Source organism: Myxine glutinosa, chromosome 9 (genome assembly GCF_964187855.1).
Source record: "Myxine glutinosa chromosome 9, kmMyxGlut1.1, whole genome shotgun sequence".
Lineage (NCBI taxonomy): Eukaryota > Metazoa > Chordata > Myxini > Myxiniformes > Myxinidae > Myxine > Myxine glutinosa.
In genome coordinates, this window is record NC_136269.1 from 132,636,436 (window position 1) to 132,659,845 (window position 23,410).

Below are 23,410 nucleotides of genomic sequence, written 5' to 3' on the forward strand. Positions count from 1 at the left end.
AACAATGGATGGAGGTCCTCAACGCCAAACAGGAAATTAGAGCTGTCTCCCTTGACATTTCACGTGCCTTCGATACGGTCTGGCACCCTGCTCTGCTCACCAAACTCTCCTCCTTTGGTATCCATGGAAATCTCCACGCATGGCTGGCGGACTTCCTCTCTGGTCGTAGTCAACGTGTGGCCCTGAATGGGTTTCTCTCATCTCCTCTTCCTGCTCAGGCTGGAGTTCCCCAAGGTAGTGTTCTGGGCCCTGTGCTTTTTCTGGTCTTCATCAATGATCTCTCTGACTCTCTTGAAAATCCTCTCTATCTCTTTGCTGACGACTCTACTCTCTGTCGCTCCATTCCTCATCCCTCAGATCGGCCGTCTGCAGCCTCCTCACTCTCTGCAGACCTGGACAAAATCACAGACTGGTCAAACAAGTGGAACATGTCTTTCAATCCTGACAAATCTCACACTCTTACAATGTCTCTCCGAAAGGACCGACTGGACAACCCTCCCATCTACTTTCTCAACAATCCTCTCCAAGAAGTTCTGTCGCTCAAGCTTTTGGGTCTCACTATCTGCCATGATCTTTCTTGGGAAAACCACATTTCCAAGCTGGCCTCCAAAGCCAGTCGCCGACTGGGCATCCTCCGTCGTGCGAAGTCCTTCCTTGGCACACCTGAGCTCCTCACCACATACAAGGCTTTCATCCGCAGCTCAATGGAATACTGTTCTCCCCTCTGGGCTGGTGCTCCTGCCTCACACCTTGCTCGGCTTCATGCTGTTGAGGCCAAAGCTTTCAGAATCATTGGAATCTCCTGCGATGTAGTCAACACCGAGGGCCTTTCACTCACTCACCGCAGGCAGGTTGGTGGTCTTTCTGTCTTCTACCGACTCCTCTCCGGCCTTGCTCCCCCAGCTCTCTCTGTGCTCTGTCCCCCCAATATTCCTTCAGGTCGCACAAGATCTGCCTGCAACCCTCTTATGGTTAAACTGCCAAAGTCTAGGCTCTCTGCTCACCTTCACTCTTTCATTCCCCTTTTCTCCCGCCTCTGGAACAAACTCCCCCACTCCCTTCAATCCCACTCCTCCCTCCAGGTCTTTAAAACAGCTGTTCACCACCATCTCTTATCTTCCCCCATCGAAAACCTTGATCTTTTCTACCCCCGGTAATTCACCCCAGAGTCCTTGCAGTGTTCATATGTTTTATTCCTCTCCCACCTCCCCCCAAGTCCTCCTGATGTCCCTGCTCTCAAATGTTGTGTTTGTGTCCTTCCCCCTCTTCCCCCTCTCTTTTGTGTCCTTCCCCCTCTCTCCCCATCTTGTCTGCCGCTCCCCTTGTTTTTTGTGTTTTGTGTGTCGGTTTGTCTTTTTGTGTGATTAATGTTAGCTCTTTCACGAGCCTCGATCTTGTATACAAAAAAAACAAAAACAAAAAACAAAAAAAAACGTGTGTGCCCAGCACCACACTGGTGACCTCCGACTGGTTCAGCCGTTGCTGTTCCCCGAACGTGCCATGGCCATCAATGCTGTCACGATCAAGCTCCCGGAGTTCTGGGAAGCGCAGGCCGACATCTGGTTTCTACAGGCCGAAGCCCAATTCCAGCTCCGGGGCGTCACGGCGGACGACACGACTTTTACGTGGTCGCTGCCCTTGGATCTGGCACGGCCGCCCGAGTCGTGTCCTTCCTCCGGCACCCGCCGGACGAGAGCAAGTACGCGGCGCTCAAGCGACTTCTCCTCGACACGTTTGGCCTCACAGAGGCCGACCGCGCTGACCGTCTTTTGGACCTTCCCGTCCTCGGCGACACACAACCGTCCGCCCGCATGGATTACATGCTGTCCCTGCTCGGCGACGGCCACGCGGATTTCCTTTTCCGTGCTCTCTTCCTCCGCCAGCTACCTGTACAGGTACGGCTCGCGCTGGCCGGTTCGACCATTACGGAACCGCGCGCCCTGGCCAGGGAGGCGGACAAGTTTTTCGCAGCCCACGACGCACGGCCGGCATATAGCACGGCCGTCGTGGATCCCGGCGCCGCGCACGGCGCGAGTAGTTCGGATCGCCACGTGGCATGGCGTTCGGATCCTCCCGAAAATGGTGCAGGTTTGGCGGATCCGCGCGTGGCCACCGCCACGCCCCGCCCACCACCGTCGTCACAACCGGCGCGACAACCACCACCGGGCCAGACCTGGTGCCACTTCCATACCAGGTTCGGCCACAAGGCCAGGTCCTGCCGCCCGCCTTGTACTTTTGGCAGGTTGGGAAACGGCCAGGCCGGCGATCGCTTCCTGCCATGAGCGTCGGCCATACTGGCAGCCTTCTGTTCATAACAGACACCTCCTCGGGTCATCGCTTCCTGTGCGACACGGGAGCGCAGGTGAGCGTCCTCCCTGCCTCCGCGTCCGACAAGCAAGCTGAGGGCCGGGGCCCCGCTTTGCTTGCCGCCAACGGCACGCCCATCCACACGTTCGGGAAGCATTGTCTCTCGCTGCGGTTCAGGGGGCAGCGCTTTCAGTGGTCGTTCGTTACCACTAATGTCCCCATGGGCCTACTCGGAGCGGACTTCCTCTGTACGCATGGGCTGTTGGTGGACGTGAGGCACAGACGCCTTGTCCAAGCCGAAACCTTCAGCTCGCTTGCTTGTGCGCTGAGCAGTTCGTTGAGCAGCTCTCTGGGCGGCTCACCGAGCGGCTCGCCAACACCACAATAGTTTATTTGTGCCCTCACAATACATTGACTGCTACCGAGAGAGTGACTTTATGGCTGGAAACTAAAGGGTTACCCAAATGTCTTCATGCCAAGATAAAGTCCCCTCCTGGAGTTATGATTACCGATACTCGTCTTCGTGCCAATGAAGCATCAACATCTTTAATGAGCAATTGTAAAAACAGTATATTGAAGGAGCTGCGCTCCAACGTGAGTCGAAAGAAGTGACGCGACCAAAGACGGAATTCGTCCGAGTTGCTTTATTGAAACAAAACAGCTCAGGTATTCTGAAAAGCCCGTTTATCGGGCAGGAATATATATACACATTTATGTCGGGAAGTTTGCCCGGCAAAAGCTATACCGGGCATGCCCGGGTGTCAAGGGCGAGCCTTGGAAAGGCGAGTCTGGACCTGCCCGGGCGTGTTTGGCTGCGGCCTGGCAAGTCGAGGCTGGGCGTGCCCGGGCGCTCTGGACGAGCACTGGAAAGGCGAGAGCGGGCATGCCTGGACGCTCTGGGCGAGCCCTGGAAAGGCGATAGCGGGCATGCCCGGACGCTCTGGGCGAGGCTTGGAAAGGCGATAGCGGGCATGCCCGGACGCTCTGGGCGAGCCCTGGAAAGGCGATAGCGGGCATGCCCGGGAAAGACGAGACCGGGCGTGCCCGGGAGGTTCGGGCGTGCCCGGGAACAGTGAGTCCGGGCATGCCCGGGAGAGGCGCGTCTGGCCGTGTTCTGGCCGGTGCAAGGCGATTGTGTGCATCCAGCGGCAACCGCTACACACGCCGCTCCAGAATCGACCTGCACCGGCAGGGTCAATTTAAGGGGGGTCCGGATGACCTGGCCGAAGCGACCCCTGGAGGGTCGTGGGGAGGGGTCCGACATGGTGGTGGGTGGTCGAGCGGGGGAAACTGTGGACGGGGGGCGGCCTCGCCGCGGAGGAAGGGCCAAATGTGGTGGTCGGTCGACGTCCATGTGTGCCGGATTGAGGCGGTCCACAGAGATCCGGTCCGACCGGCCGCCAACGTCGACGACAAAGGACTTGTCGCCCCGTCGCAGGACCCGGAAGGGCCCGTCGTACGGCGGCCGGAGTGGCCCCCGGTGCACGTCATGACGCACAAAGACGTACTCCGCTGTGTGAAGCGCCGGGGGGATGTAGGACTGGGGGCCACCGTGGCGGGACGTTGGCACGGGGGCAAATCGGCGGGCGGCCTCCTGGAGGTCCGAGCGCTGGTGTGCGGCGGACCAGGGACTGGTAGCATCGGGCACGAACTCGCCCGGGACGCGGAGCGGCTGACCGTAGATGAGCTCGGTGGCGGACGCCCGGAGGTCCTCCTTGGGGGCCGTGCGGAGGCCCAAAAGGACCCACGGCAGCCGGTCGGTCCAACCGTCGTCCTGAAGGCTGGCCATGAGTGCGGCCTTCATGGAGCGGTGAAACCGCTCGCACAACCCGTTGGCTTGCGGGTGGTAGGCCGTGGTGCGGTGCAGCGTGACCCCCAACGAGCGGGCGACCGCGCCCCAAAGTTCGGACGTGAACTGTGGGCCGCGGTCGGACGAGATGTGCGCCGAAGCGCGCGACCCAGGTGGCGATGAACGCCTGCGCCACGTCGGCGGCGGTGGTGGTGGAGGTGAGGGGCACGGCCTCCGGCCACCTGGTGGTCCTGTCCACCATGGTGAGCAGGTAGGTGAACCCCCACGATGGGGGCAGGGGACCCACCAGGTCCACGTGGACGTGGTCGAAACGCCGTGCAGGCACGGTGAAAGGTGCCAGCGGGGCCTGGGTGTGGCGGTGGACCTTGGCCCGCTGGCAGGCCGTGCAGGCGTTGGCCCAGTCGCGGACGTTCCGTCGAAGGCCGTGCCAGACGAAACGCGCCGACACCAGCTTCTGAGAAGCTTTCCGGCCCGGGTGAGAAAGGCCGTGGATGGAGGCGAAGATGCGGCGCTGCCAGGAAACGGGCACGATGGGGCAAGGCTGGCCCTGGGAGACGTCGCAGAGCAGGACGGTGCCCGCGAAGGGGATGTCGGCCAGGCGGAGGCCCGTGTCCGCCGCCCGGAGTGCCTGCACCAAGGTGTCGGTGGTCTGGTCGGCCGCCATGAGCCCGAAGTCCACGCCAAGGTGGACCGCGTTCCCGTTGGCCCGAGAAAGACAGTCGGCCACAGCGTTGTCTTTGCCGGCGACGTGCCGGATGTTCGTGGTGAATTCCGACACGGCGGAGAGGTGGCGCTGCTGGAGGGCCGACCACGGCTCCATGACTTTGGCCATTGCGTAGACCAACGGCTTGTGGTCGACGAAAGCCGTGAACGGGCGGCCCTCCAGGAGGTGTCGGAAATGGCGAACGGCCAGGAATAGACCGAGCAGCTCGTGGTCGAACGTGCTGTATTTTAACTCGTTCGGCCGGAGCTGCCGGCTGAAAAAAGCGAGTGGCTGCCAAACCCCGTCCACCCATTGTTCATGGACGGCACCCACCGCGTAGTTGGAGGCGTCCGTAGTGAGGGCGATGGGTGCGTTGAACACCGGGTGAGCCAGCAGCGTTGCGTCGGCGAGGGCCCGTTTTGCGCTCGCGAATGCCGCGTCCATGGCCGCGGACCAAACTATGTCATGCTTGGCCGGCTTGCCGGCTTGCCTCGTAAAGGGGCCGCATGAGCTGAGCAGCGCGGGGCACGAATCGGTGATAAAAATTCACCATGCCGAGGAACTCTTGTAGGGCCTTGATGGAACGGGGACGCGGGAACGTGGTGATGGCCTCGACCTTGGTCGGCAGCGGCACGGCCCCGGTCTTGGTGATGCGGTGGCCCAAAAAGTCAACGGTCGTCGTGCCGAAGTGGCATTTGGCCGGGTTGACAATTAAGCTGTGCTCGCTGAGGCGACCGAACAGTGTTCGGAGGTGGAGGAGGTGCTCGGCGTGGGACGTGCTGGCGACGAGGATGTCGTCCAGATAGACAAAAAGAAATGGCAGGTCATGCAGCACGCCGTCCATTAAGCGCTGGAACGCCTGGGCCGCGTTCTTGAGGCCAAACGGCATCCTCAAAAATTCGAACAGGCCGAACGGCGTGATGACGGCCGTCTTCGGGACGTCGGCCGCCCGGACAGGTACCTGGTGGTATCCCCGTATCAGGTCAATTTTGGAAAATATGACCCGTCCCGCCAAACGGGCGGAAAAGTCCTGGATGTGCGGGATCGGGTACCTGTCGGGGGTGGTAGCGTCGTTGAGGCGGCGGTAGTCGCCACACGGGCGCCATCTGCCCCCTGGCTTTGGCACGATGTGCAGTGGTGAGGCCCACGCGCTATTGGAGCGCCGCACGATGCCGAGGTGCTCCAACGCGTCGAACTCGGCCTTTGCCACGGCGAGCTTGGCCGGGTCGAGGCGGCGGGCCCTGGCGTAGACCGGCGGGCCCGTAGTGGGTATGTGGTGCTCGATCCCATGCCGCACTGCGACGGCCGAAAACGTCGGCCATGTGAGGGCCGGGAATTCCGCGAGCAGGCGAGCGAACTCGTTCGCCGTCAGGAGGGCGCACGCCAGTTCGGTCGGCGCGGAGCTGCTCATCGTGCACGCCAGGGAGCTGAAGGTCTTGGCGTTGACAAGGTGACGACGTTTGACGTCGACCAGCAGCCCATGCGCGCAGAGGAAGTCGGCGCCCAGCAAAGCCATGGGGACGCAGGCGGTCACAAAGGTCCACTGAAAGCACTGGCTGTTGAAGCAAAGGGTGACGTTGCGCAGGCCGAAAGTGCGTATGGCCAAGCCATTAGCAGCGACCAAAGAGGGGCCGCAAATGGCGTCCCGCCTGTCCTGCTCGGAGGCGGGTATGACGCTTAGTTGGGCGCCGGTGTCACAAAGGAAACGCCGCCCGGACGCTTTGTCCCGAATGAAAAGCAAGTTGCCCGAGTGGCCGGCGCTCATGGCTGGGAATGAACGCCGGCCCGGCCGTTTCCCGACTTGCCGAAAGTGCACGGGGGTCGGCACGTCTGAGCCTTGTGTCCGAACCTGGCGTGGTAATAACACCACGCCTGGTCAGGTGGAGGCCCCGGCCGTCGTGTCGGAAGCGGTCGGTGTGGCGTGGCGGCCGCCAGTTTCACCGGCAGTTCTGCCTCCAACCGCGCAGGGCGCTCGGGCGTCATGGGCGTCGCCTCGGACGGCAGCAGGCTCCAGGTAGCCGCGCCGATGTGTTGGCCCGCCGAGGAGATCTTATCGGCTTCCCTGGCGAGGGCGCGGGGATCGGTGATCGACGTGCCAGCCACGGCGAGGCATACCGGGTGAGGCAGCTGGCGAAGGAACAACTCGCGGAACAGAAAATCCGGAGAGTGCTCACCGAGCAACGAGAGCATATAGTCCATGCGCTCGGACGGGTGCGTGTCGCCGAGCTCGGGCAGGTCGAGCAGGCGCCGTGCGCGTGCCGCCGGTGAGAGGGCGAAAGCGTCGAGGAGGAGCGTCTTCAGCGCGTCATACTTGTCGGCAGCCGGCGGGTGCTCGAGGAGGCTCAGGGCGCGGGCCGTGGTGGCGGAACCGAGCGCTGCCACGACGTGGTGGAAGCGGGTGTCGTCCGCGGTGATGCCTCGCAGGGCGAACTGGGAGTCCGCCTGGGCGAACCAAACAGCCGCGTGAGCCTCCCAGAAGGTAGGCAGTTTAAGAGTCACTGCCGTGTCCATGTCGGTAGGTCACCAGTGAAGGAGCTGCGCTCCAACGCGAGTCGAAAGAAGTGACGCGACCAAAGACGGAATTCGTCCGAGTTGCTTTATTGAAACAAAACAGCTCAGGTATTCTGAAAAGCCCGTTTATCGGGCAGCAATATACAGTATATACACATTTATGTCGGGAAGTTTGCCCAGCAAAAGCTATACCGGGCATGCCCGGGTGTCAAGGGCGAGCCTTGGAAAGGTCTCCCCCTTCTCCCCCTTCCCACGCCCCCCCCCCCAAGCCCTCGCCCTCTCTCAGATCTCTCGATGTCTCCATGTCTCTCGGTCACTGCTCTCAAATGTTGTGTTTGTGTCCTTCCCCCTCTCTCCCCATCTTGTCTACCGCTCCCTATGTTATATGTTTTATGTGTCGGTTTGTCTTTCTGTGTGATTAATGTTCGCTCTTTCACGAGCCTCGACCTTGTATACAAAAAAAAAAAAAAAAAAAAAAAAAAAAAAGGTGAGTCTGGACCTGCCCGGGCGTGTTTGGCTGCGGCCTGGCAAGTCGAGGCTGGGCGTGCCCGGGCGCTCTGGACGAGCACTGGAAAGGCGAGAGCGGGCATGCCCGGACGCTCTGGGCGAGCCCTGGAAAGGCGATAGCGGGCATGCCCGGACGCTCTGGGCGAGCCCTGGAAAGGCGATAGCGGGCGTGCCCGGGAGGTTCGGGCGTGCCCGGGAACAGTGAGTCCGGGCATGCCCGGGAGAGGCGCGTCTGGCCGGTGCACAAGGCGATTGTGTGCATCCAGCAGTAACCGCTACAATATCAATGAGAACTGTAGTAATTTGTAAAATCCAGAATTTGTACAAGTGAAGGAGGCTCATTCCAAAATAGATGTCTCGTATCTACTATTCCTGAAGGCGAGGGAGGGGGGGGGGAGGGAGGCGTAAGGGGCGGTCGCCCCGAGCGGCACTTTTGTGTGGCGACAAATTTGTTATTTTGCATCTGTCATTATCGACACTTCGTACCATTTTGCCAAAGCGCATGAGAGCGCAAGCGATGGGAGGAGTTAAACTGTGCAAATGGCCCCGCCCTCCGTTTTTGTGACCAATGGTTGCGGCCAACAATATCCCCGTGAGAGGGGGCGGGCAAAAGGAGCGCGTGGCATGCCGGGAAACTAAGCGGATGAGTCATTCATTCGTGTTCATTCTCGTTCGCCGTTCACGCCTCATGAGTGTTTGCGGCTCATTTGTGCAGGTGAGAAAAGGATACGAACAAAAAAGCAGAACGTATTCGCACGATTTTAAAGGTTGAAAATTAATTTTCTTTAATTTATTTGAAATCCTGTTGGATAAAACACTATATCATCTATTTATTACGTAAGCAAAAATGGCAGAATTCCCCTTTTGAAGGCCGAGGGGTGGCGAGCTGATGCGACATGGCGCTTCACAGAGGGGCGAAGCCACATGACCTCAGGGTCTTGCTGCTGATCGCCATCTTAGCAAAATCTTGAGAAGTCGAACTTGTAAAATAACTCTTCCCCCCAGTGTCAGGATTCTCTTGTGATCGATGTTATCATCATCATGGAGCTCTCGTTCTCTGCTCCCATCTTTTCAGGGTTGGCATGCTGAGCTTGCTTCGCCAGCCTTTTGTACACCGCTCCTTTCCTATGCCATCCCCAGGTGCTGCATGACGTGGTCATTGTCTGGCACCGAAGGGGGCTCGGCAATGACGCACGCTGAAAGGGAGTACTCAGTTTTCACTCTGGTTGTTTGTTTGTTTTTGTTTTCTTGTTTCTTGTTTTCTTGTCCGGACGATATCTGTCATCCTTTGAGCTAGGAAGCTGAAATTTCGGCAAATAGTGAGCAAGTCCTTTGTCAAAAACAGTCTTTTTTGTTTTGTGATTAATCAATTAATTGATGAGTTATTTAATTAGCTGATATTTCGACATGCCAATGACCAAGTGATTTGGCTGCAAAGGCTATTTTTGATTTATTGATTAATCAATTAATCGATTAATTATTTAATTATTTAATTAATGACTTTTTTTTTCTTTTTTTTTTAGTTCCAGATTCGGATGAATGGTGGTGGTTTATGTGTTCTATTAGCGAATTGATTAATTATTTTATTTTTTTATGATTATTATTTATTTATTTTCATTATTAATTATTTATTTTCTTTCTCATCTGGGCAATATCTCAGGCACCTTTTGAGCTAGGAAGCTGATATTTGGACATGACAATGACCGAGTGATTTGGCTGTAAAAGGTATTTTTTATTTATTGATTAATTAATTCATCGATTCATTATTTAATTATTCGATGAATGACTCAATTAATTATTTTTTTAAGTTACAGATTCGGATGAAATGGTGGTGGTTTATGTATTCTATGAGCCAATTGATTAACTATTTAATTTTTTAATGATTATTATTTATTTATTTTCATTAGTAATCATTTATTTATTTTCTTTCTCATCTGGGCAATAACTCAGGCACCTTTTGAGCAAGGAAGCTAATATTTGGACATGACAGTGACCAGGTGATGTGGCCATAAAGGATATTTTTGATTTATTGATTAATCATTTAATTGATTGATTTAATTAATCATTTAATTGATCTGCCTGCAACCCTCTTATGGTTAAACTGCCAAAATCAAGGCTCTCTGCTCACCTTCACTCCTTCATGCCTATTTTCTCCCGCCTCTGGAACAAACTCCCTCACTCTCTTCAATCCCACTCCTCCCTCCAGGTCTTTAAAACGGCTGTTCACCACCATCTCTTATCTTCCCCAATCCAAAACCTTGATCTTTTCTACCCCCGCTAATTTCACCCCAAATCCACTTTTTTGAGGTGACCTTTGTCTTCTTTCCTGGAAGTCCTTGGTGTCCTTGCGTTTTATACCCATCCTGCCTCCCCCCAGGCCCTCTGTCTCCCACACATCTCCCGATGTCCCTGCCCTCAAATGTTGTGTTTGTGTGCTTCCTCCCCTTCTCTCCCCATCTTGTCGACCGCTCCCATTTTTATATACTTTGTTTACTTGTTTGTTTGATTTGTTTGTTTGATAAATGTTAGCTCTTTCACGAGCCTCGACTCTGTATACAAAAAAAACAAACAAAAAAACCCGATTAATTATTTATTGATTAATCAATTAATTATTTAATTTTTTCTTAATGACTTAATGACTCTTTATGACTTTCTTATGCTGTAGGATATTTAATTATTTGCCATGGGGGCGGTGTACTTTGAATGTATCTGTACTTGTTTTTTCTCTTTTTAGCTCACCTGGAACGAATTTCAGGGGAGCTTATGCGATGGAGCGTCGTCCGTCCGTCAGTCCGTTCGTAAACACTGAAACTTCTTCTCCTAAACCGCTGATGGGATTGCGACCAAATTTGGCACAAATTATATTTGTTGTGTTGTGACTAAAGTTTGTTCAGGCATTAACAAATCGGGGTCTAAGGGGGTTTACCGGGGTCAAAGTGGATCTAGGTTTGACCCCCCAAAATAGGAATTTGCTTTTTCCTCTGAAAGTACACACAATATTTGGATGAAACTTGACCACAACCATCATCACCCGTGATGTACCAAAGTTTATTCACGGCATTAAAAAAATCTGCCCCTTTGGGGGTTTATGGGGGTCAAAGTGGGTCCAGGTTTGACCCCCAAAATAGATATTTGCTTTCCTCTCTGAAACTACACACACGATTTCGATGAAACTTCACCACAACTTTCACCACCCGTGATGCACCATTGTTTGTTCAAGGCATTGGAAAAAATGGGGTCTGAGGAGGTATACGGGGATAAGGGGGGGGGGGCAGAGGGGTTTGCCCCCCAAAATAGGTATTTTTTGTTTGTTTGTTTAAAGTCTTATGATTATGTTAGTATGATTCTACATGCTGCCCTGTCTTCTAGCAACCATTGAAATGGGTTTAAAATACCTTTATTCAGTGCAGTATACTGCTTATTCTACCAGGTGAGCACCAGGAGCAATTTGACATCTCGCCCCGTGCGTCATTTTTCCTCGATACGTCACTGCCTGAAGGCAACAGGTTGAAGGAATTCATCATGCCAATCTCTGCTAACATCCATGGCCATTGCAGACCTGGCATCCGGCTCGTCTCTGATCTTCCCTTTACCCCATTCAAAAGCAGTTTGACTCACGTCTTATTGTACCGACGTCATAACACCGCAGGTCCTCAGAAAACAGGCAATCAAGTGACATGAATATCAATCAGTGCTACAACTTCATAAGCGAGGAACTCTGCTTCATTTCTCTGTCACGTGTGGTGGCCATTTTGAACGAATATATGTTTTCCACCCTCTGAAAGAATGCAGTGAAACCTCACTAAATATGGTAGGACTCACTAAATATGGTAAATATGGTGAGGTGTAAATATAGCAGAGTTTTTTTTTTTTTTGTTACAAGAGAGACCTTCGGTTGGAAGTTTCTTAAGAGGTCATTTGGTAATCGTACCATAATCTGTGTTGTCTGGTTCCCAGCCATTGGATGCCCAGTAGTAAGAGTTCTGTTAAAGAGGAAGTTCGAATTAGTGCATGACACAATTAGAGGAGGTTCAAACGCTTCATTATTGTACAAGCACCTGCTGACTTTACATCAGTACTCACCGACATGCCACAAGTGTGGGGTTGAGGCTCATTTAACGACCAATACATGGATCGGGTTATCAATAGGTAAATGAGCAAAATATGGAAAATAGATGAATAAAAATTAATCATTGCAACTACAAATGTTCTAAAAAGTTGTGTTTGAGGTTGTTTCCACTAAAAAGGTCTATTGAGAGCTGTCCTTAAAGAAACACTCTGGGGAAAGAGCCTGTTGGTGGGTCTATCAAGATTGAACCAACTGGTTTCATTGTATTTCCTTACAATTTCAGATCAACTTTCTTGCATCATAGGATTGTAGTTGAGCAGAAAAGAATACCAAAGTTGCAACATTTTGGAAAATAATGCCAAGTAAACTATTAGTTTCATGAAAAGAACCAGGAAATAGAAAATAACCAGGAATCAGGAAACAGGAAACAGGAAAAGAAAAACCTTTCCTGGTTAAAAAATAAAAATAAACAACAAAAATGTTGTGAAAAGCACGATACTTGCGAAATCCCTAAAATAAGTTGTTGGCCAATGATGACCTCAAAAATAATTGGTGGTTGAATTCTCAGTGTCCAGATATGCAAGTTCTCTTAAAATTTCAAGTCAATCGGATGAAAATTGAGGATTTTAGAAATCTGGCCGATGTTCACCCATTGGCCTATGTTGACCTCAAAAATAGTTGGGGTTGAATTCAATGTCCAGATATGCAATTCCTCTTAAAACTTCAAGTCAATCAGATGAAAATGGAGGATTTTAGAAATCTGGCCTATGTTGACCTTTTGACCTATGTTGACCTCAAAAATAGTTGGGGGTTGAATTCATTGACCAAATATGCAAATCCTCTTCAAATTTCAAGTCAATTGGATGAGAATTGAGGATTTTAGAAATTTGGCCGATGCTGACCTTTTGGCCGATGCTGACCTTTTGGCCTATGTTGACCTTTTGGCCTATGTTGACCTTTTAGCCTATGTTGACCTTTTGGCCTTCGTTGACCTAAAAAATACTTGGTGGCTGAATTCAGTGACCAAATATGCAAATCCTCTTGAAATTTCAAGTTAATCGGATGGAAATTGAGGATTTTAACAATTTGGCCTATGTTGACTGTTTGGCCGATGTTGACCTCAAAAATAGTTGGTGGTTGAATTCACTGACCATATATGCAAATCCTCCTAAAATTTCAAGTCAATTGGATGAAAATTGAGGATTTAGAAATTTGACAAAGTTGGTGACCTTTGGCCTATGTTGACCTATTGACCTTTTGACGCTAAAAACAATAGGCTTCTTGCTTATGACAAACTCCACCATTTGGTGAAGTTTCATGAAGATCGGTTGAAAATTGCGACTTGTAGGTGACTGACATACAGACAGACAGACAGACAAACAGACAGAATAATGCACAAGACCAACCAATATACTTGAAAAATCTTCAATTTTCACAAGCAATAAAAGGAAACCACTTGACACACAAGTCATCCAGATGATTCATGTCATTGTTCTGCTAAATTACCTGTTAAGATATAAACATTGGTTGAGGATATCAGCCACACATGGATACCTTCCCAATTTGCTTGTAATTAACTTCCAGAATATAATTTTTAAAATGTGACTGTGTCGCCAATATGCCTCCGCATAGTCCCACAACGAGTATATGCCATCGTTCAGTGTCCTAAAAATAAACAAGTTTGATTTTAATCCCTTCAGCTGTTCTCAAGTATCACATTTTTACCAGACATGACAGGTTTCACATCGATCGGTGAAGCAGTTTCAGAGAAGGGATTTTTTTAAATATCGGCTTTCAAGCTAATATTACTGCCACACCACGTGACATATGACCATAAAAAAGTACACTCTGCATATGTATGGGTAGGTGATCACGTTTGTGAAGTTTCGTGTTGATCGGATAAGGATCGTTTTTCTATCCAAGATGGCTGCCAAATCACGTGACTTACGACATCATCATTTTCAAACTATATGCAACATTGCAACAGTGCTGTTAGATGATATTTGTAAAATTTCACATTGATAGGGTCAGCGGTTTCACAGATATAATTATTTAATATTTTCCTTCAATCCAATATGACTGCCAAACCATGTGATTAATAACAGCCATATGACATCAACCTGTGATGTCATAAATTTAATATTTCAATACAAATGGGTCATAGATCATGTGCATGCAATTTCAGATTTTTAGGATAAGGAATTCGATTAAAACATTTTTGGCTGGTATACCACTTCACCTATGATATCATTATAATGCTTTTCTTCCCCATTGGGAGTACTTGACAATGTGCCAAGTTTCAAATTTTTCCATTCAGCGGTTTCCGATAAATAATTTTTCAATTATTATTTGCCTTTAATCCAAGATGGCTGCCATACCACGTGACCTATGACATCACAATGATCATAAACACATTCTGCATGAGTATCACTCCTACCCTGAAAGTTTCGGCTCAATCGGACATATGGTTGCTGAGAAAAACGAAGTTTAGCTCGTATGGACGGGCTAAAAAATAACCTCGCTGTTTTGATGAGAAACTTCCAAATTCTTGTTCAAATGATGTCCTAGTTATTTGGGATAATAATGTCAACATTTTATATCATAGTAATGGGCTAAATCAAAATACCTTTCCTGGGTGGAACTGTGTACCTGAAAGCGATAGAAGGTGCCATCATTTTTGAGGCTCAGCACGTGGTCAGTAATAGGGAAGTAGTATCCATGCGCAGCAATCTGCGACCCCAGGTGCAAAGCCTCTGCCCAAATAAAAAAGAACCGTACAATTTATGCAAACCATCGAGCAAACTCTTAAACATTCTTTCAGTGAATCGAGTTTGTCAGATATGCTGCGTTTCACGAGGACCTCTAACGGAAGTGACTGCAGGTGAAGGTTATGAGAACAAGGTATGGTCTTGTCTTGTGAGACAAATGGGCACAAACTTTGCATCATTTACAAAAAGTTGAATTTTGTTTCAACTTACTATTCATTTTCCTTCAATTTCCCTTCCCATTTATTTACTGCACATTGAGAAACATGCTGATAATAAAATGGGACGATTTGACTTGATTGATTTGATATTAGGGGAAGACTTGAACAAATTCCAATAAGTGTGAGAATTCACAAATCTAGACTGAAATGGTTTGGACATATTGAAAGAACTAGTGAGGTCGCCCATGGGAATCCCACGGGCATGGAGGTGTATCGTTGCGATGGGATAATGATGTCAACATTTTATTCTTTAATTAATTTCTTTAATTTTATTCTTTAATTATATTAATTCTGACCTGAAATTTGAATTTACCATTTGAGTTTTGCCATCAAACTTTCAACAAAGCTTTATTATGATAATACGGAGAAGGCAAATTAATAATTGTGTCAAAAGGTCAAAGGTCAGCGTCACCTAAAACCATCACTTTTCAGCCAACTGACCTGAAATTTAAATTTACCATTTGAGTTTTGCCATCAAACTTTCAACAAAGCTTTATTATGATAATACAGAGAAGGCAAATTAATAATGTTGACATTGCAGCCATTAATTGAAGACATTAATTGCAGCCGTTTTTGCGGTACCCGGGACAATAACGTTAGGCGGGAGTCCAAACCTGAAAATACTGGAGCTGAAATTGGAAACACAATATAGCCTATTTTACTCCAGGGGGTCCCAAGATTACCCACCCAAAATTTCGTTGCGATCGGTTCAGCCGTTTTTGCGGTACCTGGGAACGGACGGATGGACAGACAGACAGACGGATGGGCAGACAGATGGACGGACATTTGGTGAATTATAGTAAGATGGAGGAGGAAAGACTGGTGAAAATAATATATCAAAGCAGGATGAGTAGTGGAAGACCAGTAGGTCGGCAGAGAACCAGATAGAAACAAACATGGGCGAAAACAAACTACACAGGTAATAGGTTGTAGACAGCAACCACCCAGGGTAGTACCACCGTTCTGATTTGGGAGCGTTAAAGTGGTGCCCGGAACCATCTTACACTTACACAGGGTTGCTGGTCTTACTTTCTGTCTCACTCAAGCTACAGCTACCGGCCTAGCTTCAACCTCTCTTTCTCACAAACAAACACCATACACTTTTCATCATACACTTTCCTTCTCTTTTATTTAAGGCCTGGCCTCGATGAGGGCTATATACTATATAGTCTATGCCTGGAGACTTCAACATTAAATAAAAAATACATTTTAGTCCAACGAAGCAAATAAAGGTAGAAAAAAACAAATTTTGATAAATTTTGATTTAAAAAATGACTGCGCTGTCAGCTAGTATCAACTAGGCTTTCGTTTGGTCTTTAGCATCTGTGTGAAGCTCTGTCTTATATCATTTCTGAGTCATTGCTTCAAAGGTTGCCAAAGAAACGAGGAACACCACATGGCATCTTCATTTCCCCAGCATCGACCATTGGCGTGCCAGCGGTCACCAGAACTATCCAGAAGAGGTAAGGCCTCTTGCAATCAAGAACAAAAAGATGCTTTCATTGGAGTACCTTGATCATCAATCTCCAGGTTCTTCATCAACCACTGTAAAATGTCTGAACCTGTGAAAAAAAATGCATCTTCCATTAAAAAAAAAGAAGAATAAAATAAAGAAGACAACAACAAAACCTTCAAAAGTAGAGCATTGGTATTACACGAATTGCAACAAATTGATCCGTTATCGTCCTGTTAGTGTTCCCATCTGAACCCCGAGCTCATGCAGATAATCCATGTTGAAATCCCACATACCACAGGTGTTTGTGCATTGTCTACTAATGCCATGGTAACATTATAAAACAAATAAATAATAAAACTATGACGTTTGATAAAATAACTGCTGCAATTTCTTGCAATTGAAATATCAATGAAAGTGCAGAGGCAATTTAATCTATTGATCTACATCAGACAAGATTAAACAGTGGAAGGTAAATTATATTTCGTGGTGCGAATAACGGTGCATCCTCAGGTTCAAAATCTTTTTAAAGTTTTAATTCTGGACCAATTGAAGAAGATTCTTCTTTATATTTTGTGCTGTTTTAGAGGATGTTTTGTGTCATGTTCTGGTCTTCCCTTGTGAAGGGAATGAATTTGTTGATTGCATTTTTCCATTTTCTGACATTTCCTGAGAATTGTCGTCATCGTCCATATATGGTTATGTGCCTGTGGGCATCAGTTTTTGGCACTGCCACACTGCACGGGTGTGGCAGTGCCAATATTGATGTGCCTCTTCCTGTAGGTTAGAGCAGGAATTTGGAATTTGTTCGGGGTACCAGCGATACTTGCATACTCTTCACAAAGGACACCGGGGGATCTTTAATGCCCACCAACTGATGGTGGCATAAAGGACTCCCAGTTTAACCTCCATCCAAGGGACGGTACACCCATTGATGAATCTCCCTGCCTGCAAGACACCAGGGCGGCAGTTTATAGCGGGATTCGAGCAAAAGCAAGGCCACTCAGATGCTATTGCACATAGCTCTAGGCGATCCTACCAGCCCAAAGACAGGAGAGCAGACAAGTTACTTGCTTTTTTGTACAAATCTCCGTTTACATTCGTTTATTCCAGACACAGGGATGTTGTTTATTAAAATTCTGACTTATCTCTTCCGACATTTTTTGATCAAAATACAATTTTCCTATTGTTCACAATAAAATTTCTTTGCATTCATATCTGATAAATCAAATGTTTAAACTTCACCTTATCAGCTTGATTGGGCCCGATCCTATCAGATCTCGGAAGAAGCAAATGTGGTTAGTATGATTAAAATGATTTTGTAATATTAGGGAAGGCAGGATAACTCATTTGAAAGTGCGCTCATCTCTGAGCTGCCTGTTCCTGAATTTAGGGCACCTAATGGTAATATGATCCTAGAAATAGCCAAACAACACCAGAAGTGCGATCCTAGAAGCACACCCTAGTCAAAAAAATATGGCGAAATAGGAGAAAGTAAGGGGGGAAAATACATACGGAAATATATATATTTCCTATTTCTCTGTGTATGAAAAATATATTTTAAATAGTGAGTTTTGGAACAAAAAATAGGAGAAAAATACATTTCAAATAGTCAGTTTTTAAATAAAAACAAGGAAAAATTGGAGTAAAAGATATTTTAAATAGCAAATTTTGGAACAAAAAAACTAGGAAAAGAATAGAAAATATATTTTAAATAGCGAGTTTTGGAACAAAAAATAGGAGAAAAATACATTTCAAATAGTCAGTTTTTAAATAAAAACAAGGAAAAATTGGAGGAAAAGATATTTTAAATAGCAAATTTTGGAACAAAAAAACTAGGAAAAGAATAGAAAATATATTTTAAATAGCGAGTTTTGGAACAAAAAATAGGAGAAAAATACACTTCAAATAGCCCGTTTTTGAATAAAAATAGGAGTAAAATGTATTGTAAATAGCGAATTTTGGAACAAAGAAAAAACTAGGAAAAAATATTTTAAATAGCCAGTTTTAGAACAAAACAACAAAGAAAAAATAGGAGAAAAACATGTTTTAAATGGCAAATTTTGGAACAAAAAAAAACTAGGAAAAAGGTAGAAAAACATGTTTTAAATAGACAGTTTTGGAACGAAAAAAATAGGAGAAAAATATATTTCAAGAAGCCAGCTTTTAAATAAAAATATGGGAGAAATAGGAATAAAATGTATTTTAAATAGCGAGTTTTGGAACAAAAAAAAATAGGAAAGAAATATGAAATATATTTTAAATAGCCAGTTTTGGAACACAAAAAACAAGGAAAAAATAGGAGAAAATGTTTTAAATAGCGAATTTTGGAACAAAAATAGGAAAAATAGTAACAAATTTGGTGTAAAAAAGAAAGTCCAGCAAAATATTGAAAAAATAGTAACTAATTTGGTGTAAAAAAGAAAGTCCAGGAAAATAGTGAAAAAATGCAACCATCAAAGTCCACAAAAATAGTGAAAAAATTGTTAAGGAAAACCTATTTTTTTTGCTATTTTTTGGAGAAAAATAGTTTTTAAATAGCACTGAAATACCAAACATAGAAAGAAACTTGCTTGCTGCAAATCGACTAGGGCATAACTAGTCTGAATTACAACAAAGGAAAGTGACTTCTTGGTGTATCAGACACTGGATAATATCAGACTTGGTAATCTTATCTGCATTGGCCAGGAATGGTGAAGGTGCAGAGGCACAGGTAAAGCAGGTCGAATCTCAGAATGATATATTACTCTTACACCTGGTTTAGACCACAGTGCATCAAAATCAATGTGAGGGCAGATTTATATTTTATTCCGACTGAACTTTGAAAAACAGGAAAAGTTCCAGATAGTAAGGGAAACATATGAAAATCTGTTAACTAAATTGTTACCAAAAAATTTCTTCACCAATATGTTTGTAAAAGTGTGTAATAACATGTGTTAAAATGTTGAAGGTCAACTCCCGTGGGAAACCCAGAAAAAAAGCTGTTGAATTCGGGTACCGAAAAATTATTTTCGAGAATTTTTATTTTTTTAAATCGGCCCTTAAGTAACTTATGAGGGGTCAAATAAGGGTTTTTCATGATTCTGAGTTGATTGTTAACATTTATATTTCACCACAGACACTCCTTTGTGGAAAAATAATTTCTAAATATATCTCATTTTCTACTTTGCAGGACATGGAGTCTAGCAATATGGATGAAGACGTTACTCCACCTGTGCTCAATTGCTTCATCTGTGTACGCTCGGATACACCAGCTGAAAGGCTCATACAGGCAACTCCAAAGGGATACTCAACTTTATTGAAACAAGCAGAAACTGTCGAAAATGTTACTGTTGTGGAACGTATGAAGGAGGCTCAAAAGGAAGGAAAACTGAGGTACCACCAGAAGTGTAAAAATGATCTGTACAACAACTTTGTTGCAACCACCAAGAAGTCAGCTCAAGCATCAAAGGCAGAGAAAGAGTCATCAAAGTTGAAGAGAAGACGCACTACTTGTGAGTTCAGTTCATCAACTGGCTGCAGTTCTAGAAGATCACAGTCAGTTGACCTCCTGTATAAGGATGTATGCATTCTTTGCAACCAACCAGCCCAGCTCTACAAAAATAATCCAGCACAAGCTAGAAAGAAATACAGAGTGCCAGATAATTTGACTGCAGATACACTGAAGGCAAGCTTGCTGAAGACAGCACGGAGTCGCGGGGATGACTGGGGCACTGAAGTCACTGGACGCCTGGAAGGGATCAACGACTTGGTAGCAGAAGAAACACTGTACCATTTGCGATGCAAACTTATGTTTGCGAGAGGTGACAGTTTGTCCAAGACTGATGAGGAAGGAAAAAGGAAGAGAGGACAGAGGAGTATTGATGAGGAGCGAGAGGCAGTTTTTATTGAATTCTGCGAATGGTTAGACTCAGAATTAGAGCATGGGGTAATGAACATGGACCAAGTCCATGAAAAGCTGCAGGAGTTTGATCAGTCACCAGAGAAGAGCCTTTCTTATTCAAAGCATTGGCTAAAGATAAAACTTCTAGAGAAATACGAAGACACCTTGTATTTCACAACACAGGAAAGAAGGGCAGATGTACTCTGTCTCAAAGATGGCACCGACAATATTCTGCGAGGGCATCATGCTAATCTTGACCATGGAGATGAGAAGACTCAGATCATAAAGACGGCACTCAAGTTCATATCCAATGATATTGCCTTGATTGATTTAGGTCCAAAGTCATACCCCACCACACACAGTATGACTGACATCGATAGTCAGCTGACACTTGTTCCTGCAAGCCTTCAGATGTTCTTGAGACCGATTGTCAAGACAGACGAAAGAGTTGCCGTTTGGGGGCAGAATTTTATTAAGGCCTGTCGACCTCGGTCTGGAGTATTGCCACACCAAATGGGGCTTGCCATACAACTTGATCATAGATTTGGGTCAAAATGGATGCTCAACAAGTTCCACCGGCTGGGATACACTGAGTCTTACACGGAGACACAAAACTACAAATACTGCTTCCTTAATAGTAGGAGTGGAGATGATGTTCCAGATACTTGTGGCACTCTTGACACCATTGTGGAGGAAACCGATGAACAGATCAATGATGAGGTTGCGGTTGATGTTGCGCTTGAGGATCAATCAGTGATGACAGCCAAAGTGCCAGCCAGTGAAAGTGAATTGTCAAGTAATGATCAGGTGGTCTTTATGGAGGTTGGGGAAACAAACAATGCAGTCACTCAGTTTGTTGGAAACAATATAGATTTAAACATTGTCTCTATTCACGGAAACACTCCCTTTCACTCAATGGGTTGGATCGAAGTCACCTCTCCGGCACCACCTTTGCCAGATCCACAGACAACAGCAGCTTTCCCCCGGGTGAAGTTGAAGGCACTCGACAAAACTAAGATCCTGAGAGGAACTGAAGTAAAGATTATTCCATTTATGAACAGGAAACAGATAGGAACGAACGCGATCATGTTTCTCCCCCTCGCTGAGCTTTCCTCCTCCCTGGCTCATGATCAGCCACTCCTCACTCCAGGTGACACACTCTGGGCAGCGGGGTGGGTGATCAAAGCCAACGATCCTGAGTTCCCACACTCCAACTGGAATGGCTGGATGAAGAGAATCCATGCTAATGATGCATGGTACAACATGTTCTCAAGGAAGGCAGCGGCAGGAGTGATCAAACCAGAGACTCTACCTCCAACAGAGGGTGCAGCTGCACAACATTCACTCCGTGCCTACCTGCAGACCCGGGACTGGATCCTTCTACAGAGCATGTCTCTGAACCCCAGTGACTATGGATGGACAATAGGTGTGCATGGGTATGAGCCAGTTCCAACACTGGACCCCACGGCTCCTGAGGAGCTATTGCAGTTCACGAGCTATAATTGTCATGGAGATTGCAGCAACCGGCGATGCAGCTGCAAGAAGAATGGGGTCACATGCATCTCGGCCTGTGGAGTCTGTAATGGCATTACATGCAGAAACTGCAGTCATGATGTTGTTGAGTCTGAAGAAGACATAGACAATGACTGTTGAAACTTCTGACATTGTGAATGAGAAATAACTCTTGAGTATTATATATGTATGTGAAATAAAAGCTACTTTGTGTGTAAATCTAAAAGTGAAAATATAAATGTTAACAATCAACTCAGAATCATGAAAAACCCTTATTTGACCCCTCATAAGTTACTTAAGGGCCGATTAAAAAAAATAAAAATTCTCGAAAATAATTTTTCGGTACCCGAATTCAACAGCTTTTTTTCTGGGTTTCCCACGGGAGTTGAACTTCAACATTTTAACACATGTTATTACACACCTTTACAAACATATTGGTGAAGAAATTTTTTGGTAACAATTTAGTTAACAGATTTGTGAAATATCTCATAAAATGCCCTTACTAAGACATTAAAAGAACGAGTAGTGTCGACTCAAGGTTTCGATAGCCTATTCTTCAGAGACGAGTATAACAAACAAAGCAGCAGGAAGTTTGGCAAGGTGAGGTTATTGTCCCAAGTGTCATGGAGCTTTGGCCTGTGTGGTTAAATCAGTAATGCAGTTGGAGACAGGTCAAGATAAACTGATACAGACAGTGTATACATTTATTTGATACAAGCCAGAATTTTGCAATAAAGGAGCAACAATCCTGAATCAAATATGAAAATGAAATCAATCAATGGATTTCATGGAGCGCTATTCATTTAGAACTATAATCTCAAAGCGCTCCATGAAGAAGAGCTAAGAAAAGCCAAAAAGGAAAGAAGAAACTGTAAAAATACGAGATATTAAAATTGTAATTGATGGGGATGTGCATATTTTAAAAGGAAGAGGGTATAACAGTTGAGTTGCATATTTGAACTAGAGCAATGTGACTGTGTAACCAATAGGTCTCCGCATAGTCCCACAACGGGTAGATGCATTCGTTCACTGTCCTAAAAATAAACAAGTTTGATTTAAATCCCTTCAGCTGTTTTCAAGTATCACATTTTCACCAGCCATGACAGGTTTCACATCGATCGGTGAAGCAGTTTCAGAAAAGGGATTTTAAAAAATAAACATTTTTGGTTGGTATACCACTTCACCTATGATGTCATCATTATCATGCTTTTGTTCCCCAATGGGAGTACTTGACAATGTTTCAAATTTTTCCATTCAGCAGTTTCCAAGAAATAATTTTTATTATTATTTGCTTTTAATCCAAGATGGTTGCCATACCACGTGACCTATGATGTCACAATTATCAGTAAAACATTCTGTATGGGTGTCACTCCTACCCTGAAAGTGTCGTCTCAATCGAACATATGGTTGCTGAGAAAAACGAGGTTTAGCCCGTACGGACGGAGGGACGTACGGACGGACAGACGGACGTACGGACGGACAGACGGACAACCCGAAAACATAATGCCTCCGGCCACTTTGTTGGCGTTGGCATAAAAATGCTCGAACACCAATCGTCTTCGCTGGAGTACGAGCAACAAGGAGATTCACATTTTTAGATCGAAACACTCCAGCAACGGTGTTAGGTGTACAGATACAATGATTTATTAATTAATTATTATCTACCATA

At 46.6% G+C, this 23,410-nt stretch overlaps 1 protein-coding gene across 1 annotated transcript in view; it reads right to left on the minus strand.

Annotated features, from left to right (window-relative positions):
* Positions 1–23,410, minus strand: part of LOC137434907 (regulator of G-protein signaling 7-like) — a 117,349-nt gene that overhangs the window by 68,123 nt on the left and 25,816 nt on the right. Inside the window, exons 2-4 of the mRNA XM_068128119.2 lie at positions 16,405–16,455; positions 14,557–14,660; positions 11,770–11,821 (exon numbers count right to left, since the gene is read on the minus strand). Of these exons, the coding sequence (XP_067984220.2) occupies positions 11,770–11,821; positions 14,557–14,660; positions 16,405–16,455 (207 nt within the window). The remainder of the gene's footprint in view (positions 1–11,769; positions 11,822–14,556; positions 14,661–16,404; positions 16,456–23,410) is intronic.